Raw genomic sequence first — 27,751 nt, 5'->3', positions numbered from 1 at the left:
GTTAAGAACTTAATTCATTCCGGAGGTCCGTTCTTAACCTGAAACTGTTCTTAACCTGAGGTATCACTTTAGCTAATGGGGCCTCCCGTGCCGCCGCCAGCCATGCAATTTCTGTTCTCATCCTGAAGCAAAGTTCTTAACCCGAGGTACTATTTCTGGGTTAGCGGAGTCTGTAACCTGAAGCATCTGTAACCTGAAGCATCTGTAACCCAAGGTACCACTGTACTTTAATGATTGCAATCCAAGTGGCGAATTCATAAGAAGGATGCTATTTTATTCAGGTAAAAAAGTGTAATAAATCTCATACAGCATTCTCTAACTACAATCAAATGTCCTGAATAAATTTTACACACCTGTTATGCCCCCTTAGTCCCTTTTGCAGGGTGGCCCATTGGGCTACAGGCTTGGGCTTCGCCATTTCTTCTGAAGGAGGCGTTTGACCGGAAGCTGGAAAAAGCACGTGTGAATAAACGCGTGGCTTTGTGCAGCAACAGGGCGCTGTTACCACGATTACCGCTGGGGGGAGGCAGCACGCAGCGCAGGAGACGGATCTGTGTTGCTGGAACTGTGGGTGGCAGCTGGCAATGTGATACCAGGGAGGGTCAGAGCCCTTGAACAGGTGGCTCGTTCATCCTACCTGTTCTCCCCAACTGTGCTCAGTCTCTGTTTCCCCGTGCCAGCGCAGCTTGGCTCTGCTAGTTGGTTTTCTTGCCCATCTGGAGTCGCCCCCAACAAAGGTCTCCTCTGGGGTGGCAGGGGCTTCACAGGGGCTTCTTCTTCAAGCCCAAGACTGAGATGAAAAGCAGTATTTCCACAGCGGCAGGCAAGGCGCTGTCAGGGGGTGAAGACGGACAGAGAGAGGGGAGGGGGTCAGTGCTAAGGAGAAGGGCTCCCCCCTTCCTGGGGGGAGAATAACAATGGCTGGGGAACAAACATGTGAAACACACACACATATGAAAACATAGGAAGGTTCCTAACATGTTAGGAATCATGTTAGGAATCAAGGAGTCAAGCCAGAAGTTGCAAAAAGACGGCTTGCACTCGCTACAAAGAATTGTATTTGAAAAAGCTTGTTTTTGAGGCTTTTTTTCATTTTCATTGCTGATATGCTTTTTTAAAAAAAATTCTGATTATTTGATGTGTGTATGTATGTATATGTAAAATCAAAATAAATAAAAAATTTAAAAAGGAAGAAAGAAAAGAAAAGATAGGAAGGGCCTACTGCCCATCTAGTCCAGAATCCTGTTCTCACAGTGGCCAGCTAAATGCCTGTGGGAAGCCCACAACACACACAACGTAACAGGCTGTTTTTGACTATGTAACTTCTATTTCAAACACAGTTCAACATATAATATTTCACAACGTGTAATTCCATAGACCAACACATCATGCAAACAGAACATATCCTGAAAAATTAAAGTCCAATGGATGGTCAGGAGATAAAGTCCATTCAGTTCCTAAATTAGATATCATGCCATACCTTCAAGTTTTCCATCTGGTATGATATCTACATACAAGGAACATTAGAATCCTCCAAGCAGTGACACATGGAACACCATATAAGATAAGCATACCATATTGTGGTTATTGCCAATATGCCAGTTTAGGAATTGAATGGAATTTATCTCCTGACCATCCATTGGTGCGCATGCAATTCCCCCTAAAAAAAGCTCAAAAACTTTGGGTCATCTCCCCTCATTTTCTTTAAATTTAGCCCCCCCCCAAATAGGGAGTGTCTTATACATGGGGGCATCTTAAACACGGAAAAATGTACAGTGGTACCTCGGGTTAAGTACTTAATTCGTTCCGGAGGTCCGTTCTTAATCCGAAATTGTTCTTAACCTGAAGCACCACTTTAGCTAATGGGGCCTCCTGCTGAAGCAAAGTTCTTAACCCGAGGTACCACTGTATGGTATATCCACACACATACAGAGCTAAGAGTCTACCTGCAGAAGCCCATGATGTACCAGTACGTGACCGTCTCCCAGCGCTCAAAGACGAAAAAGGAGAGGCAGATGGAGGCACTGCAGTGGGCAGCCAAAGCTGGGGGGGAGCAGTCAGGGAAACTGGCGTTGTAAAGTGAGGCCTGCAGTAGCAGGCAGCCCCACATGACCTGAGCAGCCTGCGCTGGCACAGAAAGGTGCCAGACATTTTGCGCCTGGGGGTGAACTGGGAGAGAGAAGAAACCATCCCGGCACCAAGGATGAGAGATCAGCCACTCCCCCTCTGAGCATTTGCTGGATCAAATGTGATTTAGGTCACAGGGACCCACTCCCCAATAGTCACGAGCTGGGGCAATCCAAGATACCAAAGGAATTTACAATAGTAAAGGTAAAGGGACCCCTGACCATTAGGCCCAGTCACGGACGACTCTGGGGTTACGGCGCTCATCTTGCTTTACTGGCCAAGGGAGCCGGCGTACAGCTTCCGGGTCATGTGGCCAGCATGACTAAGCCGCTTCTGGCAAACCAGAGCAGTGCACGGAAACGCCGTTTACTTTCCCGCCAGAGCGGTACCTATTTATCTACTAGCACTGGTGTGCTTTCGAACTGCTAGGCTGGCAGGAGCTGGGACCAAACAACGGGAGCTCACCCAGTCGCGGGGATTCGAACTGCCGACCTTCTGATCAGCAAGTCCTATGCTTATTAGTAAATCTGAGGGCTCATTTGGGGGACAGATTGGGACAGACGTAATTCGGTTGTGAGGAACCTTTGACCACCGGGTGTTGCTGAACTACAACTCCTGAGCAAGCATGGTCCACGACCAAGGATGATAGTGTAAATACACCAGCTGGTGTATTTTAATGAATAAAATAGTAGTGGGTGTCCCTTCTAGCGGCAAGGACGTCGATCCTACAGAGGCCACAAACATCCCAAGACACCCTTCTCCACTTTGAACCCAGCTACTTTCTCTGGAGTAGAAATGCCGACCATTCCTGGCCAATGCAGTCCCACTTTCTGCATTTCCTCTGCTTCGCATTTCTTCCACCTTCGCCGCATCAAGCAGTTGGTCCCTTCCCTTTCCCGCCCCGACCTGGCCACAGTGATCCATGCGATGGTCACCTCCAGGCTTGACTACTGTAATTCGCTCTACGTGGGGCTGCCCTTGAAGCTGTCCCAGAAACTCCAGCGGGTGCAGAATGCTGCAGCGAGGCTCCTCACGGGGTCCCTGCCATGGGAGCATATTCACCCTGTGCTTTTCCAGCCACACTGGCTCCCGGTGGAGTACAGGGTCAGATTTAAGGTGCTGGTTTTGACCTTTCAAGCCCTTCACGGCCTAGGACTCTTGTACCTACGGGACCACCTCTCCCGGTATGCCCCACGGAGGACCTCAAGGTCCATAAATAGCAACACCCTAGAGGTCCCGGGCCCTAAGGAAGTCAGATTAGCCTCAACCAGAGCCAGGGTCTTTTCAACACTGGCTCCAGCCTGGTGGAACGCTCTGTCTCATGAGACCAGGGCCCTGCAGGATCCGATTTCTTTCCGCAGGGCCTGTAAGACAGAGTTGTTCCACCTGGCCTTTGGCTTGGAGCCAATTTGATTCCCTCCCCCTCTTTCTTTTTTCGGCGACGGGCAGCAAGCCCCTTGCCTCGCAAAGCTCTGCCACCAGAGGCGGCCGCCGACTGACCTGCAGAAAGCAAAGATCCACCAGTACAGGCCGCTGTCCCACTGTTCAAAGAGGAAGAAGAGCAACGTGATGGCGGCAGAGGCGTGGGCGCCTGTGGCTGGAGCGGAAAGGAGACTCAGTCAGGGAGCAACAACACAGGAAGGGCAGGACCCCTCGAGTCCTCCTGGGGCAGCTGTGGGGCATCAGGGCTGGCCTACACAGGGGACGGCAACAACCCAGAACTTCCGCGTTCCCACGTGGGAACTGCCTACCAGCCTTCCTCAGCCTTGCGTCCCCCAATGTCGTAGGACTACAACTCCCATCGTCCACTGCTAGCTTAGCCAGTGGGCCAGGGATGATGGGCGTTGTAGCCCTATGACCTTGGGGGCCGCAAGGCTGAAGAACGCTGCCTGACGGACTGAGACGTAAGTGCTTTGGCAAAGCGGCCAGGAGCGAGCATCCAATGGGCCTCAGCGCCTTCCGGTGCCCACCTGCACGAGATAACAGGGGCATCTGAGTTCAATTTTTTTAGCTCTCAGGTTTGGCTCCCTCACTTTGCAGGTCTGATGAGTCCAGGTTGCCCTCTCTGTGGCTTCCCTCCGCCACCCGCCCCACAAAGACCCCACGCAACCTACGTCCAGTCTGTCCCCTTTTCAAAGGATACAGAAGAGGCTCTGCACGTTGTTGAACATGGACACTCCAGAGAGAAAGCCAGCCAACTCCACCGCAAAAAGCCCAAGAGTCACCGACAGGGCCACCACCATCCTGAAGGGAGGAAAACCACAGGGAGGGTTACGTCTTGTGTCTCTAGAAAACCCGAAATTCTTTCCTGAGCCCAATTACAGTGGTACCTCTGGTTGCGGTACCTCTGGTAGCGGAGGCCTGTTCGCAACATGAAAAGAGTGCAACCCTCAGCGGTGCGTCTGCGCACGTGCGGGTTGCGATTCGCTGCTTCTGCACATGCGCGTGACGTCCTTTTGCGCGTCTGCGCATGTGCGAGCGGCGAAACCCGGAAGTAACCCTTTCCAGTAGTTCCGGGTCGCCGCGGGACGTAACCTGAAATAATGTAACTTGAAGCAAACGTAACATGAGGTATGACTGTACAGTAATCGGTCTCTCTCTCTCCCCACCCAGTGCCCAAATCCTTCCTCTCTCTCTCTCTCTCTCTCTCTCTCTCACACACACACACACACACACACACAATATTTGTTGTTGACATCCGTCTGTCTCAGGAGAAAATGGAGGACTGCACCTTTGGCGGTCAAGTCAAACTACTGGAAGGTTACAGCGCCTGTTGTGGCTGTAGAGACCAATGCAGGAGAGACATGTTTTATTGCAGGTGGGGCAGATGAAGGCATCCAACTGTGCCGATGTAGATGCATCACAGTGTTCTTCCTCTCTGCGCTCCTCCCAGCAGTCATTCCTCCACAAACAGAGAGAATGGGCAAGCCACAAAGCCAGAGGCCTCTGATTGCTGCTTGGACCACAGCTTCTATCAATCCCAGCCAGCACGGGCAATGGTCATGGATGATTTGGGACTTGTTAAGTAGAAAGCAAGCAAGCAATAAAAGATGGGTAGGATAGAGGTTTATAAAATTATGGTGTCATGCATTGGCCGGGAATCGAACCCGGGCCTCCCGCGTGGCAGGCGAGAATTCTACCACTGAACCACCAATGCAATACGATCAGGCCTGGAATTTCTTAGCAAATATGCCAAGCATGAAGGACATTAGAGCCCCAGGCAAACACAAGCTCCTCTTGATGGCTAATGGTCTGGAATTTCCCACTGCAAAAAAATATAATTGGCCCATCTTGTTGCCTGCCTTTATTTTTTTAAACCCTCCACCACCTTTAAAAAAAGCGGAAGCCTTTCCCTCGAGTGCACATTTAAAGCACCATCAGCCTTGGCAGCAGAAGCAACAGACTGATCCGTGGCCAACTTTGTCAGTCCTCGGATGAGAAGAGGCAGCCTATAATCAGCTCCAGCAGCAGTCCTGCTCCTTCTCTTCTCACGCCATCCCCCCCACCCCTTCAGGGCTTTAATCTAAACCTGGATTTACGGCTGTTGTCGGCTAGGTGGAGCAGTGGCCACATCTGCTGTGAAGACAGCAAGCTCCCAACCCTTTTGCGGGACAGAGAGGTGCCATTATCTGGTGCTGTTTCTCTTCTCTGTTTTAAACAGATTTTTAATATGTATATGGTCTGAATTCTATCGGTGTCCTTAATGATTACTTTTCCTACGTTTTCAGCGGTTCTCGTTTATAATCTGAAAAGGTTAGGGTATAAGTAAATACGGCATCAGCGTCATCCATCGGTTGACGTTTGCTAGATGATGAAAAACATGAGGAGCTGGGAGACATCAGCGCTCTCAGCAGCTCCAGAGAGAGAAGGGCGATGGAACAGCAATGTGACGTTACACACACACACACCTTTCACCATTATTATTTGCACACCTTGCAAGCACAGATTCATAAATCCACATTTCAAAAGGAAACCTTTCAGAGGAACAGAGGAAGGAACACATATTTTTCTGTCTTTAACAGCTTGCTTTTAGGGGCTGTTAATATACATATTTTCCTAATATTTATACCCCACCTTTCTGAAAACAATCAACGTGCCAGTCAGACGGGTGGGGTATAAGTAACAGATTACTATTAATATTATTATTATTAACAAGCTTTAAAAGATGCAACGGGATCTACGCCCTTATTTTAAATGCATGTTCTGGAAAAGCCTACAAAAATAAATCAGCGTATTTCTCTTGGGAGCCTGTTTCAAGTTATGGCCACTGCAACCAAAAAACCTTTTTAAAAGCATAAAAAAATGAAGAGCAGCAGAGGTACACAGAGAAGGGCTGTAGCAGAGAAAGTCGCAGGCAGAGCACTTACTCCGTGTCTTGGTTCTCAAACTCCTCCTGGGTGCACTGGAGAGGCAGGGAAGCACGGACATTGTTTTCCTGGATTGCAGAAAACAGAGAAACCACTGTTTGGGCCATGCATTCACCCATCAGAAGAACAAGGTAGCAGTAGCCTCATAACCTCTTTACTACTGCATTATGCTTTATTTATTTTGTATTTATTTACACCTTTCCTCCAAGGAGTTCCAGGTGGTGCACATGGTTTCCCCCCCCCTTTATCCTCCCAACAACCCTGCGAGGTTGCCTGAGAGGCCGTGACTGGCCCAAGGTCACCCACCCAGTGGGCTTCATGGCCGAGTGAGGATTTGAACCCTGGTCCTCCCTCAGATCCTAGTCCAGGGGTCAGCAGACTTTTTCAGCAGGGGGCCGGTCCACTGTCCCTCAGACCTTGTGGGGGGCCGGACTATATTTTGAACAACAACAACAACAAAAGAACGAATTCCTATGCCCCACAAATAACCCAGAGATGCATTTTAAATAAAAGCACACATTTTACTCATGTAAAAACACCAGGCAGGACCCACAAATAACCCAGAGATGCATTTTAAATAAAAGCATTGTAAAAACATGCTGATTCCTGGACTGCCCGCAGGCCAGATTTAGAAAGCGATTGGGCCGGATCTGGCCCCTGGGCCTTAAGTTTGCCTACCCAATGCTTCGCATTGCTTTCACTGAAGCCATGGAGCCTGCATGCGCTCCATAAGACGCACACACGTTTCCCCTTAATTTTTGGAGGGGGAAAGTGCGTCTTACAGAGCGAAAAATACGGTACTTGTGGGAGACAGAAGCTCTTCTTTGGAAAGCATAAGGCCCATCACACCGTTAAAAAAAGAAATAGGAGCACGTTGAGAAGGGGAAGGGATGGAGTTTGGAGGCTGGGAACAGGTTTCTCACCCTGGACCAGAAGATGGTGATGACGATGACCAAATGGGCTGTGAGGGTCAGGAATCGTGAGGGAACCAGTCCGGTGACCAAAGGCATCGTCTCTCCCAGCACCCAAAAGTTGAGAAATCCTGGCAGTAAAAGACGAGAGGCAGGGACATCAGCAGGAACCCAAGAGCCTGGCTGCTGAAGTGTGTGTGTGTGTGTGTGTGTGTGTGTTAGTCTAGGATCCATTTCTGACAGTGGCTAACCAGATGCCTATAGAAACCCGCAAGCAAGACCCTGTTCAGAGGCAGAAAGCCTTCGTGACTAGTAGTCACTGATAGCTTTACAATCTTCCATGAATTTGAATCCTCTTTCAAAGCCATCCAATATGATGGCCATCACAGTCTCTTGTGGGTGCATGATTTACCGTTTACGTGCTAGGTGAAGAAAATACAGGTTTAGCGACAGAGTGCCGAAATAAATAATAATAATAAATAATAATATTTTTTTTTATATACCCTGCCCTTCCCGGTTCAGAAACTGGGCTCAGGGCAGCTAACAACAAATTTAAAACACTTAATTGTAAAAGCAGCATAAAATACGGTATAAAAACATGAATAAGAATAAAATTCAGAATTCAAAAATCAATTTAGGGGGGAAATCCATCCAATAAACATTAGATGATCACCAGGGCTAGCTGGCTAAGTTAGTCCTATTTGGGCCAGCGAGGAGACCAGGGGAGAAGTAGCTGTGGGGTCTCAGAGCAGGTAATCTTCATAAAAGGGGAGGGGGAGGGAAGAGAAGGGAAATAAAGATCAGGCTGGATTCAAATTAAAGGCCAGGCGGAATAGCTCTGTCTTACAGGCCCGGCGGAAGGAGGTTAAATCCTGAAGGGCCCTGGTCTCATGGGACAGAGCATTCCACCAGGTCGGAGCCATCACTGAAAAGGCCCTGGCCCTGGTGGAGGATAGTGTGACTTCCTTAGGGCCCGGGACCTCTAAACTATGGTTATTCCTGGACCTTAAGGTCCTCTGCGGGGCAGACCAGGAGAGGCGGTCCCGTAAATACGAAATCAATTCCTCCATTCTTTGACAAAAGAGAGGAAGGTATCATCCTTTGTTTGACCCCACCATGCAGAACAGCGGTAGCCAACATGTGCCCTCCAGATGTGGATGGACTCCAACTCCCATCAGCCCCAGCCAGCATGGCCAAATGGTCAAGGATGCTGGGAGCTGGCGTCCCCAAGCATCTGGAGGGTAACGCATTTTCTGCTCCCGGTTTAATACGTCCATCTGTGAACAAAGTGAATGTTAAGCACGAAATAGTCCATGAGCAGCACAAAATTACATCCACAAACCTCAATTGCAGCAAACGACAATAAACTATGAGCTTGCTGCAATACAGCAAACAAAACCAGTTTTCCACCAGCCACCATGAAAACGTAGGTTGTGTTTTCCCCTAAGATCTGTTCTATGCGGTTTTTGTAAAAAGTGCCTCGCCAAGAACAGCATCTTTTATTGCACATAAAACTGTATTTTAAAAGCGGCAAAACTTTTACAGAGACCAGGGCCCTGCGGGATCTGATTTCTTTCCGCAGGGCCTGTAAGACAGAGTTGTTCCGCCTGGCCTTTGGCTTAGAATCAGTTTGATTCCCTCCCCCTTTCTTTTTCCTTTCTCCTCCTATGAAGAGACTGCATCCTAATGTTTTAATGTTGTATCGCAATCTTTTAAATTGTATTTTAATCAACTTGTTATTATTATTGGTTGTTAGCCGCCCTGAGCCCGGTCTTGGCTGGGGAGGGCGGGGTATAAATAAATAAATTGTATTATTATTATTATTATTATTATTATTATTATTATTATTATTATTATTATTATTACAAGCAATCTAAAATCCTTTTAAAAGTTGGGGTGGGAGGGTGAGGGGTCCACCCTGCTTGCACCAGAAAGAGGGCATACGCTCCCCCCCCACAACCACCTCCTTAATTGATTAGACACCAAAAGAGGTGCAAAGGGGGGTCGCACGACCCTCGCCCCATGTCAGGCAAGCACAAATGCGCATGCGCCCTTAATCCCGCCTCAAACAATTGATTTGAAAAACGACAGAGCAGTTATAGCCCCCCCCCCGAATTTCGCCTAAAACAACCATGTCAAGCCTTGCCCCACTGCACCCCCGTCTCCCGCCAACCATTTTTGGCCCCAAGCTCGATATACGCGAGCGCCGCATACCGCCCCTCGGGCTCAGGGCCTCGCCGTTAGGCCTCACCGTTGCCCCTGACAACCGCTTCGGAAGCCTCGAAGCTGCTTTTTCCCATCGCGAGAGCTTGAGATCACGGGCGAGTCTGAGCCGGCCATTTTGGCTGCGGGCAAAGAGGCTGTCGGCTTAACCCTTTACTTGCCGTATTGTTGTTCTCACCAGCTTTTCTGAACCCGCTCGGGGAAAAGTCGGTTTCCGCCGCCGCCGCCGCGACTACGAATATATGTGATAGATTTAGGGCAGGAGCTTAAAAACCACTCACATATCCAAAGGGGGATGAAATGAAGCATGATGCTGCATTGCAAAGCAGCCAAGTCCATTATTGTTATTTTCCCCTTTTCTATGGACCCCCCCCCCAATGGCCCAGGGGATAATAGTAGCTGCAGGAAAATGCCAGCTTCTGAATATTTGTCATCATTTTTATTTGCAGCTGTTTTCCCTGTTGCTTAGACATTTTACAAACCATAGCAGCTCATTTTCCCCTTGCAAAATTTGTCAGAAAGAAAGAAAGAAAGAAAGAAAGAAAGAAAGAAAGAAAGAAAGAAAGAAAGAAAGAAAGAAAAGGCGATCCAACGAATCGAATTTTCTTCCCAACACCGATTATCTACTTTTGGATATGGTAATAGCAGCGGTTATACGGAGCTGTGATGGCCGAGTGGTTAAGGCGTTGGACTTGAAATCCAATGGGGACTCCCTGCGTAGGTTCGAATCCTGCTCACAGCGTGCTTATTTTGCGCGGGGTTTGGCTAGCAGAATCCCATTTAAACCGCTCATCTTCCTCCTCTCCCCCCCTCCATATGGAAGAGTAGACGGCCAACAAGCTCCGCCGATGCGAATTCGCTACCACTCATAATTTCCGCGCTCATTGAAAAGGGGGGTTCTTTTTCATTGCATCTTGCTAGATTATATCAACGGGTGTCACTGCCCCCCCACCCAGATTTCATGCAGTAGAACAAACACACACAAAGAGAAAGCAAAATAAAAAAGCAGAAAAAGCAAAGCTGGAAAACTCCAGCCTTGGAAATTCATCACACAATGTTTGCTAGATTACAGTATTTCTAGCAAAGCAGCAGCTGCAACGCATCTGGCGTCTCATTGGAAACCGTACAAGTCCCCAAACTTCGAGCGGGAATTTTCTTTAACCGATTCACGTATTTTGATTTTTGGGAAACACCCGGAAGGAGAAAAATCTCCCCTGCCTTTTATTTTTTAAATTACGATTATTGTTGGAGCGCCAAGCAAAAACACCTGGAGATGCCGGGGATTGAACCCGGGGCCTCGTACATGCGAAGCACGCGCTCTACCACTGAGCTACATCCCCCTCCGGCCTCTTGCAGCTTCCGATGACGCCTCTTTGTACTGACAATCTGCAGCCGTCATTGCAACCTACAGATCATCTGCCCTTTGCACAAAGCAGGGGAACTAACGATGTCTTCAACTCTTATATCCGCCACTCGCCCCTTGCGTCGAGAAATCCTTTTGTTTTACCCAGCAAAAGGCGGAGAGGCGGCCCAGGTCCCTGAGCAAGTGCAGAGCGTCCTGAACAGGGTTGTGTCGCGCGTGCAACGAAATGCTCATCTTGCAACGGTGCATTGCACGTTTGCAGCCCTCTAGCTGCACGCAATAGTTTTCCACGTAAAGGAGAACACGTAAATCATTCTTCCACTGCCCGATCTCGCTTTTAAGAGTTTCCAGCCGTCTAGCTACTACTTCCTGAAAAGAGCCGAACTGGATTTTTTGTTTTGTTTGCATCTATACATAGTGAGATTACAGAGCGGGCAGCCCGTTTGCCAAGTGGCGCCGTGGCTTAGTTGGTTAAAGCGCCTGTCTAGTAAACAGGAGATCCTGGGTTCGAATCCCAGCGGTGCCTTTTTTATTATTTTTACCTCTCCCGTTCCAAACCTCCCCAATATACTGCTTTAAAACAAGCAAAGTTTAAAAAGCACGGCGTGGAGAGAAAAAAAATACTCAAGGGCATTTCATGCTTTCTAACTTTCCTTTCGCACTGCTTGCTACTGCACGCCCGTCTTGCAAGAAAAACAGCAACAACAACTTCTGAGTCTGCTTTGACGATCGCCTGAAGCCGAGTGGAGCGATCGACTAGGAATTTTTAAATCCCCTCCTCCTTTCTCCATCCAGACAGTTGTCGAGCTTTAAAAAAAGCAAACATAACCAGGATTCAAACCGGGAGATCTGAAAGGAAGGAATTTGCCTGCGATGCACACTTTGCCTGGGGCTACTCGGCGAGGAAAATAACGCAAGGGTGGGACTGTGGCGCGTGGGGAAATATTTTGGGGACAGAAAAAGAAACTGAGAAAGGGAGAGAGAGAAAAATGCAAGTTGCATTGGCCGGGAATCGAACCCGGGCCTCCCGCGTGGCAGGCGAGAATTCTACCACTGAACCACCAATGCCATCCGCGGGGTGAGGTTTTCCCGAAGCATCTATAAGATCGCTCTCGCCGTCTGCAACAGTTCACAGCAGCATCCTGCCTTTTCAGCTGCAGAGCATGTAAAGGAGTGGGCAGGAAGTGGATCAGCGGGTGGATCTCTGGGTTTCCCCCTTTTAAGCAGCAAGCAACAGAATGGCTCCCGCCCCACCCACCTGCCTCCCATAATTGTGACAATTGAAGATGATTCGGGGTAACCAGTTACAGATAGGTAGCCGTGTTGGTCTGCCATAGTCAAAATACAAAAAAATTCCTTCCAGTAGCACCTTAAAGACCAACTAAGTTAGTTCTTGGTATGAGCTTTCGTGTGCATGCACACTTCTTCAGATACACTGAAACAGAAGTTGCCAGATCCTTCTATATAGTGAGAAGGTGGGGAGGGGTATTACTCAGAAGGGTGGTGGGAATGGGAGATTGGCAGATAGCTGAGATGAGCCTGTTGACGATTCTTAACGACTGTAATAGGTCTTACAGGAAAAGGCAAGGGGTGAGAAGGTGAGAAATGGCTTAGTCATGTATAATGAGATAAGAATCCAATGTCTCTGTTCAGACCAGGTCTCTCCATGGTTTTAAGTTTGGTAATGAGTTGCAATTCAGCAGCTTCTCTTTCCAGTCTATTTCTGAAATTCCTTTGTAGTAAAACAGCTACTTTGAGATCTTGTGTAGAATGTCCTGGGAGATTGAAGTGTTCCCCTACTGGTTTCTCTGTTTTGTGATTCTTGATGTCAGAATCATCAAGGGTAACCAGAAAGAGGCATTTGGATAGGAGGGCTGTGAACTCTGCTTGCTTCAGACGCAGCGCACAGATCCCTGGATTCAGCAAATTTTTAATCCTAAATGTATGTCTTTTGCACAAAACAAGCTCTGATTGATGGATCTCAGGACAGAGGCTAAATGCAGTTCAGAAATGAGATTCTAGGCGTGTTTTTTAATCCCTGTGTGTGGGCCGACCCTCTCCACTAGCCTTGAGCAGAGACTAACTCTGCCTTAAGGAACTGGTGCCCCAGCCCCAAGATGTCGATGGACTACAACTCCCATCATGCTGGCCTGGGCTGATGGGACTTGGGAGTCCAACAGCATCTGTTAAGTCCACAGCGCCTCTCCACCACCACTAACCCTCTCCCTTTGGGGAATTTGCCAGAGACTACTGCAGCCATCACCCACCCATCCAGATGTTTTGGACTACAACTCCCATCAGCCCCTGACTGTGTGGTGCTGGAAGGCGAGAGGTTGGTGAGCTGATTCCGCGGAGAACGAGTGAATTTTGCAGTGTTGTGATATGTGGGGGATAGACCGTTTGCACCGCTCAGTGCATAGATGTATTGGGAAGTTTTAATGTTTGATGTTTTATGATGCTTTTATAATTTCTTGGAAGCCGCCCAGAGTGGGTGGGGTACAAATATTATTATTATTATTATTATTATTATTAAAGCAGCAGATAAGACCAGGACATTCCTCTGTCTTAAAACACACACCCTACATAGAAAATGAAGGCACACATATTTTTTTTCCTTTTTTTGGTATCAGAGAGAAAACCATTTATTTAAAAATCAAGCCAGGATCCAGAAAAATTCTGCCTTGGGTTTCTTCAGAAAGAAAAGCAGCCCTCCGCTCTAGAGAATATACATAAATTCAGCAGACAAGAACATCTTAAGGAAAAGAAAACACCTCACCAATTTCCCCCACCACCCCGTTGCTGGATCAGGCCACTCCAGGCCTAATCCACAGTTATAGTCCAGGCTCATTGCATTGCAGGGCGTTGAGCTAGATAACCCTTGGGATTCCTTTCCAACTCTATTATTAGACCTAATTATGAGATGTCAAAGAGCATTCTTTGTCAATCAGTACAGGGAAAGGAAGGGAATTGACCACCACCCCAGAAAAGAGAGGCCCCATCCAAAGAAAACAACACCACATTGGACAACATACCGTATTTTTCGCTCTATAAGACGCACCAGACCATAAGACGCACCTAGTTTTTGGAGGAGGAAAACAAGGAAAAAAATATTCTGAATCTCAGAAGCCAGAACAGCAAGAGGGATCGCTGCGCAGTGAAAGCAGCAATCCCTCTTTCTGTTCTGGCTTCTGGGATAGCTGCATTCACTCCATAAGACGCACACACATTTCCCCTTACTTTTTAGGAGGGAAAAAGTGAGTCTTATAAAGCAAAAAATACGGTAAAATCCATAATATAAAATATATAGAGAATATAATATACCGTATTTTTTGCTCTATAACACGCACCTGACCATAACACGCAAATCGTTTTTAGAGGAGGAAAACAAGGGGGAAAACATTCTGAATGAAACAGTGGGTGTATCATTTTTGTGCTTCATGCTGTGGCCACAGACATGTGATCTGATGGTGAATTTGGGGTGACCCAATGCAAAGATCCTGAGGATCCATGTGGATCCATGCTTTGTAACCACGTTTTTGCACCATTGCAGCCCCAGGCAACAGTGGGTGCGTGATTTTGGGGGGGCAGGCTGTAGCCATGGACATGCTATGTGATCTGATGGTGAATTTGGGGTGACCCAATGCAGAGATCCTGAGGATCCATGTGGATCCATGCTTTGTAACCACATTTTAAGTGGGGAGGGAAGGAAAAACACAGAAGGGACAAGGAGCACAAGAGGGGTGTGCAGAGAAGCAGCTGGCTAAGAATGCAGGAGAGGGCTATAACGTGAGGAAAGGAAGGCAAAAGTTTCCCCCCACCCACCCACACAAGCCAGCCAGCGCTCTCTCTCTCTCTCTCTCTCTCTCTCTCCCAACTGCATGTTTTCCCGCTGCCTGCGAGTCCCTAGACGCAGCAGCAGCAGCACCAGAGCAAGGAGAGGAATTAGAGGGAAGGACTTTCTGCTTTCCCCTCTGCTTGCCTGGAGGGGAGGGGCTTTCCCTGCTCTTTGTTCCGTTTGAGCAAACACAGCAACGAAACAGAAGCGGGTGGGCAGTAAGACCCTGAGGCAGAATGCAGGGAAGCAGCAACTTCCTCTTTTCAGGTTTCCCTTCTCCGAGACGCAATTTGATTTTTGCCTGATTTTTGCCTCCACTCGCACCCGTTGGCTCCAGGGACCACACATTCGCTCAATAACACGCACAGACATTTCCCCTTCCTTTTTCGGAGAAAAAATCTGCGTGTTATAGAGGGGAAAATACGGTAAATTTACGAGGAGGCGGAAATCTACCACCACCCCAGAAAAGAGAGGCCCCATCCAAAAACAAGAACACATTCGACAACATAAAACCCATAATATACAATATATAGAGAATCTAATATAAATTTACAAGGGGGTTTTAGGGGGGGGACCCTTCAAGGCCAGGGCCTCCATACGTTCAGCGCCTGCGGACACTGCGGCGAGGAGTTCCGCGTTTCCGAGAGTTTGTTCTGCTGCACCCTGCTGCAGCTGCCCTGCTGGGCCGACCCCCCAAGTCGGGCCTGCAGTCCTTGGCTGGCCGGGTAGGTGGAGGGAGGCGGGTGCAGGACGTAGGGGGTCCCACTGAGTGGGGGGCTGCACCCGGCGAAGACATCAGGGCTGTACCGTTGCTGCAGGTCGTAGCCGGGGGTGGGGGCGGCCGGTGGGGGTCGGTGGACTTCCCTCCGTGGGCTGGCTGTGATCTTCTCCATGCAGTGGCAGATGTGCTCCATCAGGTAGGCCTTTTTCCCCGTGCAGATCCCTGGACTGGCCCGGAGGAAGTGGGTGGCTTGGGTCAGGCACTCCCGGTAGCCACTGTGGTACCTTTGCAGGAGGGCATCTTCCTTGTGTTTGGTCTCTGTGGTGTATGCAGCAAGAAGGGTGGAATAAAGAAAAAGAGAGAGGAAAGAGAAATGACAACAGTTTAGAGATCCGCTGGGCAACTTGCAAACACACCTCTCAGGGTCCCAGATTGGCAGGGCAGTCCCCAAAAGCAGGTTATTTGGTTTCCCTTCCTTTCCTTTTTTTTTTTTAAGGGAGAGAGAGAAATCCCAGGCCGTTGGAGACCATGTTGAGGACAGAAATCACCGTTATGTAAAAGGGCCTTGAGAGATGGGGCCCAGAAATTCAGCACAAACCTTCGTCTTTATGGGTTTGCTAACCCATAAACCTAGACAGCATCTTAAAAAGCAGAGACATCACCTTGCCAACAAAGGTCGGTATAGTTAAAGCTATGGTTTTCCCAGTCGTGATGTATGCAAGTGAGAGCTGGACCCTAAAGAAGGCTGATCGCCGAAGAATGGATGCTTTTGAATTCTGGTGCTGGAGGAGACTCTTGAGAGTCCCATGGACTGCAAGAAGATCCAACCTCTCCATTCTGAAGGAAATCAGCCCTGAGTGCTCACTGGAAGGACAGATCCTGAAGCTGAGGCTCCAAGACTTTGGCCACCTCATGAGAAGAGAAGACTCCCTGGAAAAGACCCTGATGTTGGGAAAGATGGAGGGCACAAGGAGAAGGGGACGACGGAGGACGAGATGGTGGGACAGTGTTCTCGAAGCTACCAGCATGGGTTTGACCAAACTGTGGCAGTGGAAGACAGGAGTGCCTGGCGTGCTCTGGTCCAGGGGGTCACGAAGAGTCGGACACGACTAAATGACTAAACAATTAAACAACAACAGGACTACAGTGGTACCTCGGGTTACATACACTTCAGATTACAGACTCCGCTAACCCAGAAATATTACCTCGGGTTAAGAACTTTGCGTCAGGATGAGAACAGAAATCTTGCTACAGCAGCAGCAGGAGGCCCCATTAGCTAAAGTGGTGCTTCAGGTTAAGAACAGTTTCAGGAACAGACCTCCGGAATGAATTAAGTACTTAACCCGAGGTACCACTGTATGGCAAAAGGCTTTGTTGTTCCAATGGTCCATCTAGCTTAGTAGTGGCTGGCAACAGCTCTCCAGGGTTTTGAGCCATAAGTCTACTCCCAGCCGCACCCGAAATTCGAACTCAGGACCATCTGCATGCAAGGCGGATGTTCTGCCGCTCAGCTACAGCCGTTGCTCGACACTGAGGTCCAGCGCCGATGGCCTTCTGGCGGTGCCCTCACTGTGAGAAGGAAAGCTATAGGGAACCAGGCAGAGGGCCTTCTCGGTAGTGGCATCCACCCTCTGGAACTCCCTCCCACCAGATGTCAAGGAAATAAACAACTACCTGACATTTAGAAGATATCTGAAGGCAGCCCTCTTCAGGGAAGTTTTTAATGTGTGACATTTTAATGTATTTTGAATCTTTGTTGGAAGCCGCCCAGAGTGGCTGGTTAAGCCCAGCCAGATGGCCGGGGTACAAAAAATAAATTATTATTATTATCCGCACCAGAAATGTCAACCACCTTGGAGAGTGACGCGGAAGGGAGGCCCAGAGACCCATTAAAATATGCACATACATTATATAGGATTTCCAAGAGGTTTTCCCGGTGCTGGGGGCCTGTTTCCTCGTGGTACCTGTGCCTTAAACAGTTAGACGGGAAGCTGTAATTCAGGAGAGGGCATATTGCTACACCTCTGTGCCGGGGAAATATTCTCTCCAATGGATTGATTGACAGCTGTAGTTCAAAACATCTGATTATGGCAGGGCCCGATGGATCTAGCTGGTGCGCCTCACAGCCAGCCCAGAATTCCACACAGGGATTCTGCAACCCCTCACCCACGCATCAGAGCTCTTTTGAAACAACAGGATATGGAGTTGACTGACCCACCATACATTTAAAGCACATGGCTTCATCCCCCCCACGTGCCCCCCCAGTTCACCCCCCCACAGAACAACAATTCCCAGCACCCTTTGCAAACTACAGTTTCCAGGATTCCTTGGGGAAAGGGTGGTGCTTTAAATGCCTAATGTGCAAACCGCTTGACAACCTTCATTGAACGCCAGATTTCCAAATAGGCACAGAAGGCACTGCTTTATGGGCCTTTTAGAGTTGCTGCAACGATGGATCAAAATAATATTGATTTGATCATGGAAGAAAATTACAATCAAGCCAAGCAGACGCTTCAAAGGAATCTCTCGAGATTTTGACTGCCCTAGGGGCTTCCTCAGGGCAAATTCAACTACTAGGAAGTTAAACCTGTTTCAAAAAAACAACAACCTGGAGAGACTGTTATTCCACACCTAAGTCCCTCGCTCCCTTTCCCGAAAAGCCTTTCCATTTCTCCGGAGGGTTGTTTTCTAAAGTAGCGACAATAATAAAAGTAATACATAATAAAAACAAAAATAATAATATAATAAAACAACGATACAAGAAACGTTATACCTGATAAAGGCTGTGTCTTCAAAAACTGAACTGTTTTTTGCAAAATTTCCGCTTTTTCCACTTTGGGGTTTTTAAGTCTCTGCAGGGGGGAGAAAAAACAAGACAAAAGAAGAGGGTGGGAGAAAAAAAACGGGGAAGGAAAGTAGGGGTGAAAATAAAATATTCTTTGTTTGATTTGCGGGGGGGGGGCGGGCTGGGGCTCTAAAACAGGAGGCGGGCATAGAGAGAGTTAGGCTTCAGCTAGCTGGGTCTCAAACTCTTGGTTGAGTTAGGGACCTGCAAAAAGGCAGGCTCCAGGCCCGACCTCCACAGCCTTGCAGGATATCTTCAGGAGACGAAAAGGCTCCGGAGTTAACCCTACACAAATCCAGAGTGGAGTCCCTAAAACTGTTGGATGGAGCCTTGTTTCCCTCCTTCCGGCAACTCCTGCAGCCAAGCTGGGGCCAAATGTCTTGCTCTGTTTTCTTTTGGACCACATCAGTCAAGCCGAGAAGGGGGGGGGGTCTTGTCATCTGGGCAGCCCGAGACCTCCAAACACACGCACTGCCCAGGCTTGCGCACTTCGGTGCTGCAACGCAGCAGTTTGGCTTCACCCCCGGAGGCGCACTCCATTGTCGCCCCAGACAGACCGATGCCAACGACGACAACAAACCAAAACCCTGCATTCACAGCGCATTTCCACCCCATTCCCCCTTCCCAAAGAATCCTGGGATCCATCCTTTCCCTCCCACCCATCCCCGCAGAACTACAATTCCCAGCACCCGGTACGAACTACAGTTCCCAGGCTTCCTTGAGAAGGCGCTTTAAATGTGCTGCAGGTAAGCAGCTCGAGAGAGGGAGAGATGGGGCCACTCCCCTTCCCCCAAAATCCTGGGAACCATCCATTCCCTCCCCCCATCCCCGCAGAACTACAATTCCCAGCATCCGGTACGAACTACAGTTCCCAGGCTTCCTTGAGAGGGCGCTTTAAATGTGCTGCATATAAGCAGTCCGAGAGAGGGAGAGATGGGGCCACTCCCCTTCCCCCAAAATCCTGGGAACCATCCATTCCCTCCCCCCATCCCCGCAGAACTACAATTCCCAGCACCTGGTACGAACTACAGTTCCCAGGCTTCCTTGAGCGGGTGCTTTAAATGTGCTGCATATAAGCAGTCCGAGAGAGGGAGAGATGGGGCCACTCCCCTTCCCCCAAAATCCTGGGAACCATCCATTCCCTCCCCCCATCCCCGCAGAACTACAATTCCCAGCATCCGGTATGAATTACAATTCCCAGGCTTCCTTGAGCGGGTGCTTTAAATGTGCTGCATATAAGCAGTTCGAGAGAGGGAGAGATGGGGCCACTCCCCTTCCCCCAAAATCCTGGGAACCATCCATTCCCTCCCCCCATCCCCGCAGAACTACAATTCCCAGCACCCTGTAGGAACTACAATTCCCAGGCTTCCTTGAGCGGGCGCTTTAAAAATGTGCTGCAGGTAAGCAGCCCGAGAGAGGGAGAGATGGGGCCACTCCCCTTCCCAAAAAATCCTGGGAACCATCCTTTCCCTCCCCCCATCCCCGCAGAACTACAATTCCCAGCACCCGGTACGAACTACAGTTCCCAGGCTTCCTTGAGCGGGCGCTTTAAATGTGCTGCATATAAGCAGCCCGAGAGAGATGGGGCCACTCCCCTTCCCAAAGAATCCTGGGGACCATTGGTCCCCCCCGGCAGATCTACAATTCCCAGCACCCGGTACGAACTACAATTCCCAGGCTTCCTTGAGCGGGTGCTTTAAAAATGTGCTGCATGTAAGCAGCCCGATAGAGGGGGAGATGGGTCCATCGCCCTTACCTCGTCCTGGGTGGCTTCGAAAAGCAAGACCCGGAGCCGGTCGAGGCTTTGATTCATCCTGTCCCTGCGCCTCTTCTCCATCAGGGGCTTCAGCAGCTGCAGAAAGAGAGAGGTTGTGGGGCAGGAGGGGCAGGCCAGGCGGTGGGTAAGGAGGAGAGGCGTGGCGGGGCAGGGAATGGAGGCGAAGGGGGGAAGAGGAAGAGAACGGAGAGAGCTTTTGAAACAGAAAAGCGGATTCCCACGCCGGGAGAGGGCCCGATTCTGCTCTGAGCTCCAGCTTCTGGTGGGGGCAGAGTTGGAAGGGGGGGAAAGGGACCCCCGAAGGTCATCCATCCCAACCCCCCGCCGCCAGGCAGGGTGAAGAAGCAAGCCTCTCCACCGAGAGGGGAGTTGAGAGCAGAATCCTGCCCTCGCGGGGCCCACCTGCCAGCCAGCCAGCCAGCCCGGATGCAACTGGTACCTTCTTCTCGTCTTTGCGATCCCACTTTTGGCTTGTCATGGTCATAACTCGCAGGAGCCAAAAGGATGGAGGGCTGGTCGCTCCTGCGCGCTGGGCTCTTCTTGGCTTGTGGACCCGGGAAAGAAACACGAATCCCCTCTCTTTCTCTCTCTCCTATCCCGCTCTTCAAAGGCACCGGGGTCCCTTTTATATCCTCCCTTCCCGCCCCTCCCACGCCCAGCCTCCCCCGCATCCCAACATCCCCCAATTCGAAAGGAAAGTTCGCACCTTCATCCTCCCTTTGATCTCCGCGTTCCATCCTGGGAGATGGAGCGTGTCGCGCACACTTGCAGCTTGCTAGGAGGGAGGAAAGGGAAAGTTGGGAGATTCTCCTCCTCATCTCCTTATCTCTTTCTGAGTTGAAGAAAAGAGGAACCCTTCTATAGATCTTTTAAATTCTACTGCTAGGGAAAACCTAGCAGGTACCCAGGAGAGGAGATGCCCGGAACCACTTTGGGGAATTTTTTTTTTAAAAGATATATATTCATTTTTCTTTTTCATTCATTACATACATCTCAATTTCTTAATATTCCTCCCTCCCTCCCCTCCAGGGCTTCCCCCAATTTCTGGTTTGTTTCTCTTTTCACCCGCTTTGCTATCTCCTAACAGGAAAAAGTTATTCATAACATAACATCAAGCCTAAAAAAACATAAAAATAAAATTAAATACACTATAATATATCTTTTAAATCCGACTGCTAGGGAAAACCTTGCAGGTACCCAGGAGAGGAGATGCCCAGAACCACTTTGGGTAAGTTAAAAATTAAATTAAAAAATTACATTTTTCTTTTTCATTCATTACATACATCTAAATTTCTTAACATTCACTATATATTCCTCCCTCCCTCCCCTCCAGGGCTTCCCCCAACTTCTGGTTTGTTTCTCTTTTCACCCGCTTTGCTATCTCCTAACAGGAAAAAAGTTATTCATAACATAACATCAAGCCTAAAAAACATAAAAATAAAAATAAATACACTATAATATTTCCCTATTTTCTAAACAGTTTCTAATACTAATAATGTGAATGTTTATTTAAATCCTGCCTTAATCATAGCTGTCAACTTTTCCCTTTTCTTGTGAGGAATCCTATTCAGAATAAGGGAATTTCCCTTAAAAGAAGGGAAACATTGACAGCTATGTATCTAATATAAATGGTTCCCATTCTTTTTCAAAGTCACTGTTGTCTTTTTCTCTTCATCTAGCTGTCATTTTTGCCAGTTCTGCATAGTTCATCAACTTCTCTCTATTTTTTTTTTTTTTTTGGCCAGCTCTTCCAACAACGACCAGCCAATCAAGGGGCTTGAGCCCTGATATTCAAGAGTTGGAGGGGACCCCAGGGGCCATCTAGTCCAACCCCCTAAAATGCCGGAATCGCAACTAAAGGATTCCTGGTAGACGACGGCAATCCAGCCGCTGTTTAAAAACCTCCAAGGAAGGAGAGTCCATTCTGAACCATAAACTCTTCGTTTTTATGACATTTTCTATTCGGAGAGTCTATTTATTCACGTTACAAAGACAGCGTGCGTTCCAAGTCATGTTCTCTGCACACCCAATGAAATCAATGAAGGTGGTTTTGCTCAGTGGGTCTCCTCTAAGTAGGACTTCCTTCCTTCCATTGCCTTTCCTTTCCTTACATTTAGCTCCCCACCCCCCACCAAGAACCCTAAGGTGGTTCTTCTCTTCCCCAGTTTAATCCTGGCTAAAGAGGCAGAGCTTAGACCATGGGTAGGCAAACTAAGGCCTGGGGGCCGGATCCGGCCCAATCGCCTTCTCAATCCGGCCCACTGACGGTTTTTACCTGAGTAGAATGTGCCCTTTTATTTAAAATGCATCTCTGGGTTATTTGTGGGACATAGTAATACGTCCTCCCCCCCCCCTTCAAAATATAGTCCGGCCCCCCACAAGGTCTGAGGGACAGTGGACTGGCCCCCTGCTGAAAAAGTTTGCTGACCCCTGGCTTAGACAACCATCTGCCAGAGGGGCTAAGGGTTGCATCCTGCCCTCAGCAAGGGACTGAGTGAGATGAGCTCCAATGTCCTTTACAACTCTGTGATTATATGACTCTAAAGTGCACACACAAAACTCACCATATTTATAGCTTTTACATCCTAGTGTCCAACACTGTAACTGTTATATGCCACACTGGTTCTCAGAAGAAACCTACAGTGCTACCTCGGGTTACATATGCTTCAGGTTACAGACGCTTCAGGTTACAGACTCCACTAACCCAGAAATAGTGCTTCAGGTTAAGAACTTTGCTTCAGGATGAGAACAGAAATCGTGCTACAGCGGCAGCAGGAGGCCCCATTAGCTAAAGTGGTGCTTCAGGTTAAGAACAGTTTCAGGTTAAGAAAGACCTCTGGAACGAATGAAATACTTAACCCGAGGTACCACTGTATTTTCAAACATAAAGCATATATATTTGGGCAAAACCTGCACTCAGTTCATTTTGAAGGCAAAACACATTCCCTGACCGGGAATCGAACCCGGGCCGCGGCGGTGAGAGCGCCGAATCCTAACCACTAGACCACCAGGGAATTTGGCACCAGTATTCAACCTGATATGTCTCAACCCAGCTGTCTTACTTGTTTTGTTTTGTTTCTTTGTTTATCTGTTTGTTTGTTTATATGACATTGTACAATTTATATGCCCCTTTTTTATAGACGGGACGTGGGTGGCGCTGTGGGTTAAACCACTGAGCCTAGGGCTTGCCGATCAGAAGGTCTGCGGTTCGAATCCCCGCGACGGGGTGAGCTCCTGTTGCTCAGTCCCTGCTCCTGCCAACCTAGCAGTTCGAAAGCACGTCAAAGTGCAAGTAGATAAATAGGTACCACTCCAGCGGGAAGGTCAACAGCGTTTCCATGCGCTGCTCTGGTTTGCCAGAAGCGGCTTAGTCCTGCTGGCCACATGACCCGGAAGCTGTACGCCGGCTCCCTCGGCCAATAAAGCAAGATGAGCGCTGCAACCCCAGAGTCGGCCACGACTGGACCTAACTGTCAGGGGTCCCTTTACCTTTACCTTTTTATAGGCAGAGCCCAAAGGCAGCCCACAGTATTCTACAGAGCACACAGAACAAAGCTACCTGAAGCAGGCTGATGGGCATGGGACTCTTAATGTCAGGGCTGTGGGTTCGAGCCCTGCGTTGAGCAAAAGATCACTGCATAGCTTGGGGTTGGATTAGATGACCTCTGGGGGTCCTTTCCAACTCTACAATTCTATGAATCTATTCGATGAACCTCTGAAGGGCATCAGGAAGGCCAAAGCTGATCTAAAATAATCGAAGCTGACCCAATGCAGCAACATCAACAATTACTAAAAAAAATTAAAAATAAAAATAAAGCCTCTTTTAAACAGTTTGACAGAAATTAGCAGGAAGACAGCTAAACAGAGTTCTATGGTACAGATTTCTCTGCAAGCTGAAGACACGCCTCTTTATCCCCCTGGCCTCCTTTGACAGGTGAGGAGTTTAGTTTTGTGGGACTGACCTCTCTTTGCAGAGTTCTGCTCCATTTGGAATGGATCCATGTGTCTTGCCATTCTAATGCTTTTATCTGTTATATATGTGTATCTATCTATCTATCTATCTATCTATCTATCTATCTATCATCTATCTATCTATGTAAATTCTATAGTTGTAACCCAGCCCTAACAAACCTAGACAGCAACTTCAAAAGCAGAGACATCACCTTGCCAACAAAGGTCCGTATAGTAAAAGCTCCGGGTTTTCCCCGTAGTGATGTATGGAAGTGAGAGCTGGACCATAAAGAAGGGATTGCCGAAGAATTGGTGCTTTTGAATTCTGGTGCTGGAGGAGACTCTTGAGAGTCCCATGGACTGCAAGAAGATCCAACCTCTCCATTCTGAAGGAAATCAGCCCTGAGTGCTCACTGGAAGGACAGATCCTGAAGCTGAGGCTCCAAGACTTTGGCCACCTCATGAGAAGAGAAGACTCCCTGGGAAAGACCCTGATGTTGGGAAAGATGGAGGGCACAAGGAGAAGGGGACGACGGAGGACGAGATGGTTGGGCAGTGTTCTCGCAGCTACGAACATGAGTTTGCCCAAACTGCGGGAGGCAGTTGAAGACAGGAGTGCCTGGTGTGCTCTGGTCCAGGGGGTCACGAAGAGGCGGACACGACTAAACGACTAAACAACAACAAACCCAGCCCAAACTCATTATGGTAAACAGTGAGTTCAAAATAAACACACAAATGAGATGAAATTCATTCTGTGATATAGCTCTGTAGGTTGTTGGGGAATCCATTATGAAAAACCTGAGATCCTCTCTCTGGGTCAACAGCAAGAAGAGGAAGATGGAGCAAATACCACTGACAGGGTCTTTTTGGTGGGGGCACCAAGATCTCTGTAAAAGCCTCAACTGCGAAGCCCCACACTACTCGTCTCTAGGAGGAGTTCTTGTTGCCCTCAAGTTCTGCTTGTAGGCATCTGATTGGCCACTGTGAAAAGAAGATGTTAGACTAGGTGAGTTTCTGTCCCAAGCTAGCAGCATTAGGGATGGGCAAATTGGATAATTTTGTGTTGTTTCTCAGTTTCCCAATATTCTGTTTGGTTTTCCACTGAGACATATCAGATTGTGATTTTCCTTTTTTTTTTAAAGTCACCCTGAAATTTCACTGGCAAATCTATCCTAATATACAAATATTTGTATGACATCGTGTGTCTTGTTATTATCACCATCAGCGAATTTTCAGGATGACTTCAAAAAAATAAAAGCACAATCTGATATGTATCTGTAGAAAACCAAACAAAAGATTTGCGCAAAGCAATTTCCCCCAATAGAAAACATTTTCCTCTAATATGTGTATTTATACGCATACTTTATCCTGCCGTGTGCATTTTTGTACACATTCCCTGGCTGGAGAAGTGCGTTGCAAAATTCGGAGAAGTGAGAATTTCAAAGGATGGCTGTTTTTCGATTCACGGTTCTTTTCAGAAAGTGCAAATTAAGTGAGTCTGCCTTTAAATGGAAACTGAATTGAATTTATGCCCTGCTACCACCCCACACAATCCCAGCAAGCATCCAGGATTTTTCCTGCCAGCTTCGCCAGTCCTGCAAAGTCCGTCATCTTCGTCTTCTACTCTTCTTTCGTCGGTCCTTCTTGTTGTTTCCATTTTGGGGCTAAAATAATTCTTGCCACAGTTGTTGCATATGTAAACAGTCTTTTATCTTCCCCTGATATCTCTTCACCCACTATACCCAGTAGAAAGGCTTTTGGCTTTTTAGCAAAAGTATTTTTCAACACTTTCTTTAACTCATTATATACCATTTCCCAGAAAGCCTTTACCTCTTTGCAAGTCCACCACATAACAACAACAAGGCCGTTTCCACTGGGACCAAAGGATTTATTCAGCAGCGATGTTAACTTAAAAAGTCTGCCTGGAATGAGTCTGTTTAGATCAATGGAGGTGCCCCCCTTTAATTTAGCTAACCCCTGGGGGAAAGTCCATTCATTTACTAATGTCTAGGGCTCAATTACCGCAGGGATTATGCAGACACAGTATCTAATTTATAGAGGCTCCCTCTCCATCATTTGGGTAACAAAGACCCCCCCCCCAGACTTGCATATTTTATCCTTCCCCCCAACCCAGCATCAAACAAGTTGAGTTGTGGAGAGGGGAGGCAGTTCCCTGCCATTTAACCCAAGGTCAGGACCTCAGTTATTGTCAGTCAACAACCTTCCACTTAAATTAGTAGATCAGGCTATGACAACTAATACCAGTGTACTGGAAGAAGCAAAGATCACCAGTGTCGAAGCAATAATTTTTCAACATCAACTTCGCTGGACTGGTCATGTTGTGCGGATGCCTGATGATCATCTTCCACAGCAACTCCTCTATTCCCAACTTAAAAATGGAAAACGTAATGCTGGTGGTCAGCAAAAAAGGTTTAAAGACTGTCTCAAGGCAAATCTAAAAAAAATGTAGTATAAACACCGACAACTGGGAAACACTGGCCTGCAAGTCCTCCAGTTGGAGAACAGCCTTTACCAAAGATGTCATGGGCTTTGAAGACACTCGAACTCAGGACGCAAGGGAGAAACGTGCTAAGAGGAAGGCATGCTTGGCAAATCCACATGGTGATCAACTCCCGCCCGGAAACCAATGTCCCCACTGTGGAAGGATGTGTGGGTCCAGAATTGGCCTCCACAGTCACTTATGGACTCCTTGTTAAAACCGTGTTTGTGGAAGACAATCTTACTCGGCTACGAGTGATCGCCAAAGAAGAAGAATGATTATGGAGACATGAGTGTGCAGCCCCCTAAATCTAGTTTGCCCCCCCTTTTTCCTGGTACCTTTTGATAGCACGTAAGGCACTCAGTCCAGCAGCAGGTACAGCTTTTCCTAGGGCACAGAGATGGGGAAAGCCTCACCTGACAGATTTCTGCCTGACACACAAAGATCAAAGGGTGCAGGCAGGGTTTTTAAAGAGTGGGGAAGCAATCATATAGTTATTCCAGAGTAACTGATGCAATGGGCAGGCACCCGGGTCTTTATTTTTAAGGCACACATGTTATTTTATAATTGAATTTAAACCCCACATTTTCCTCCAGTGAGTTCAGTGTGGGATATACATTGTTCTCTCTGCCTTCTCCATTTTATTTAAGCAGAGGGTGGACAGCCGCTTGCCAGGGGTGCTACGGTCGCATCCTGCCTTCAACAAGGGATTGGATGAAATTTAACGTGAATTTTACTAACGAGACCATTGATCCATAAAATGAAAGCAATAACCAATGTACTGTGCTACAAAATAAATAAGACAGTATTGTAGATGATAAAAATTAGAATCACTTTTTTTCTTTAAAAAAAAACATGGTGCAAACATGGTTCTCATTAAATATAACAACCTCAGATATGCAGATGACACAACCTTGATGACAGAAAGTGAGGAGGAATTAAATAACCTTTTATTGAGGGTGAAAGAGGAGAGCGCAAAATATGGTCTGAAGCTCAACATCAAAAAAACGAAGATCATGGCCACTGGGCCCATCACCTCCTGGCAAAGTGAAGGGGAAGAAATGGAGGCAGGGAGAGATTTTACTTTCTTGGGCTCCATGATCAGTGCAGATGGTGACGGCAGCCACGAAA

At 48.0% G+C, this 27,751-nt stretch overlaps 2 protein-coding genes and 1 long non-coding RNA gene across 7 annotated transcripts in view; 1 reads left to right on the top strand and 2 right to left on the bottom strand.

Moving 5' to 3' along the window:
* Nucleotides 1–253: 253 nt before the first annotated feature.
* On the bottom strand, nucleotides 254–9,750 carry TMEM107 (transmembrane protein 107). Of its 5 annotated transcripts, none has more exons than XM_082197949.1 (6): nucleotides 9,620–9,750; nucleotides 7,418–7,536; nucleotides 6,495–6,562; nucleotides 4,271–4,371; nucleotides 3,628–3,724; nucleotides 254–831 (listed from the first exon to the last, which is right to left on the bottom strand). In XM_082197949.1, exons 2-6 carry the CDS (start codon nucleotides 7,502–7,504, stop codon nucleotides 762–764), a joined length of 423 nt encoding a protein of 140 aa, XP_082054075.1. In that variant the 5' UTR covers nucleotides 7,505–7,536; nucleotides 9,620–9,750; the 3' UTR covers nucleotides 254–761. The 5 variants fall into 5 exon arrangements, with proteins under 5 accessions (XP_082054075.1, XP_082054071.1, XP_082054072.1 ...); XM_082197945.1 differs by having other exon boundaries at nucleotides 9,657–9,734; XM_082197946.1 differs by lacking the exon at nucleotides 3,628–3,724 and adding an exon at nucleotides 1,947–2,043 and having other exon boundaries at nucleotides 9,657–9,734.
* A 3,881-nt stretch (nucleotides 9,751–13,631) lies between these two features.
* LOC309518151 overlaps nucleotides 13,632–27,751 on the top strand; it is a 155,916-nt gene continuing 141,796 nt past the window's right edge. The window contains exon 1 of the long non-coding RNA XR_014213366.1: nucleotides 13,632–14,145. This is a non-coding gene — a long non-coding RNA (uncharacterized lncRNA). The remainder of the gene's footprint in view (nucleotides 14,146–27,751) is intronic.
* LOC309515919 (transcription factor HES-7.1-like) lies at nucleotides 15,259–20,742 on the bottom strand. Its single transcript, XM_082194233.1, has 4 exons — nucleotides 20,609–20,742; nucleotides 20,149–20,244; nucleotides 18,321–18,399; nucleotides 15,259–15,865 (listed from the first exon to the last, which is right to left on the bottom strand). The coding sequence occupies exons 1-4, from the start codon at nucleotides 20,651–20,653 to the stop codon at nucleotides 15,405–15,407; spliced, it is 681 nt and encodes a 226-aa protein (XP_082050359.1). The 5' UTR covers nucleotides 20,654–20,742; the 3' UTR covers nucleotides 15,259–15,404.

This window comes from Podarcis vaucheri, assembly GCF_965113315.1.
Source record: "Podarcis vaucheri genome assembly, chromosome: 13".
Classification (NCBI taxonomy): Eukaryota; Metazoa; Chordata; class Lepidosauria; order Squamata; family Lacertidae; genus Podarcis; species Podarcis vaucheri.
The sequence above is the reverse complement of the archived record's forward strand: the minus strand, read 5'-3'. Positions and strand labels throughout refer to the sequence as shown.

What these genes read in the sequence shown, in the direction of transcription:
- TMEM107 (XM_082197945.1), bottom strand. Translation starts at nt 9,705, where the DNA reads ATGGGAAAAAGCAGCTTCGAGGCTTCCGAAGCGGTTGTCAGGGGCAAC. An exon ending in CAACGTGCAGAGCCTCTTCT is followed by an intron (nt 3,725 to 4,270) that starts GTATCCTTTGAA and finishes TTTCCGCTCCAG; the next exon opens with CCACAGGCGCCCACGCCTCT. An exon ending in TGGATCTTTGCTTTCTGCAG is followed by an intron (nt 832 to 3,627) that starts GTCAGTCGGCGG and finishes ACCCCCTGACAG; the next exon opens with CGCCTTGCCTGCCGCTGTGG.
- LOC309515919 (XM_082194233.1), bottom strand. Translation starts at nt 20,653, where the DNA reads ATGACCATGACAAGCCAAAAGTGGGATCGCAAAGACGAGAAGAAG. An exon ending in ATCGCAAAGACGAGAAGAAG is followed by an intron (nt 20,245 to 20,608) that starts GTACCAGTTGCA and finishes CTCTTTCTGCAG; the next exon opens with CTGCTGAAGCCCCTGATGGA. An exon ending in TCGAAGCCACCCAGGACGAG is followed by an intron (nt 18,400 to 20,148) that starts GTAAGGGCGATG and finishes TCCCCCCTGCAG; the next exon opens with AGACTTAAAAACCCCAAAGT.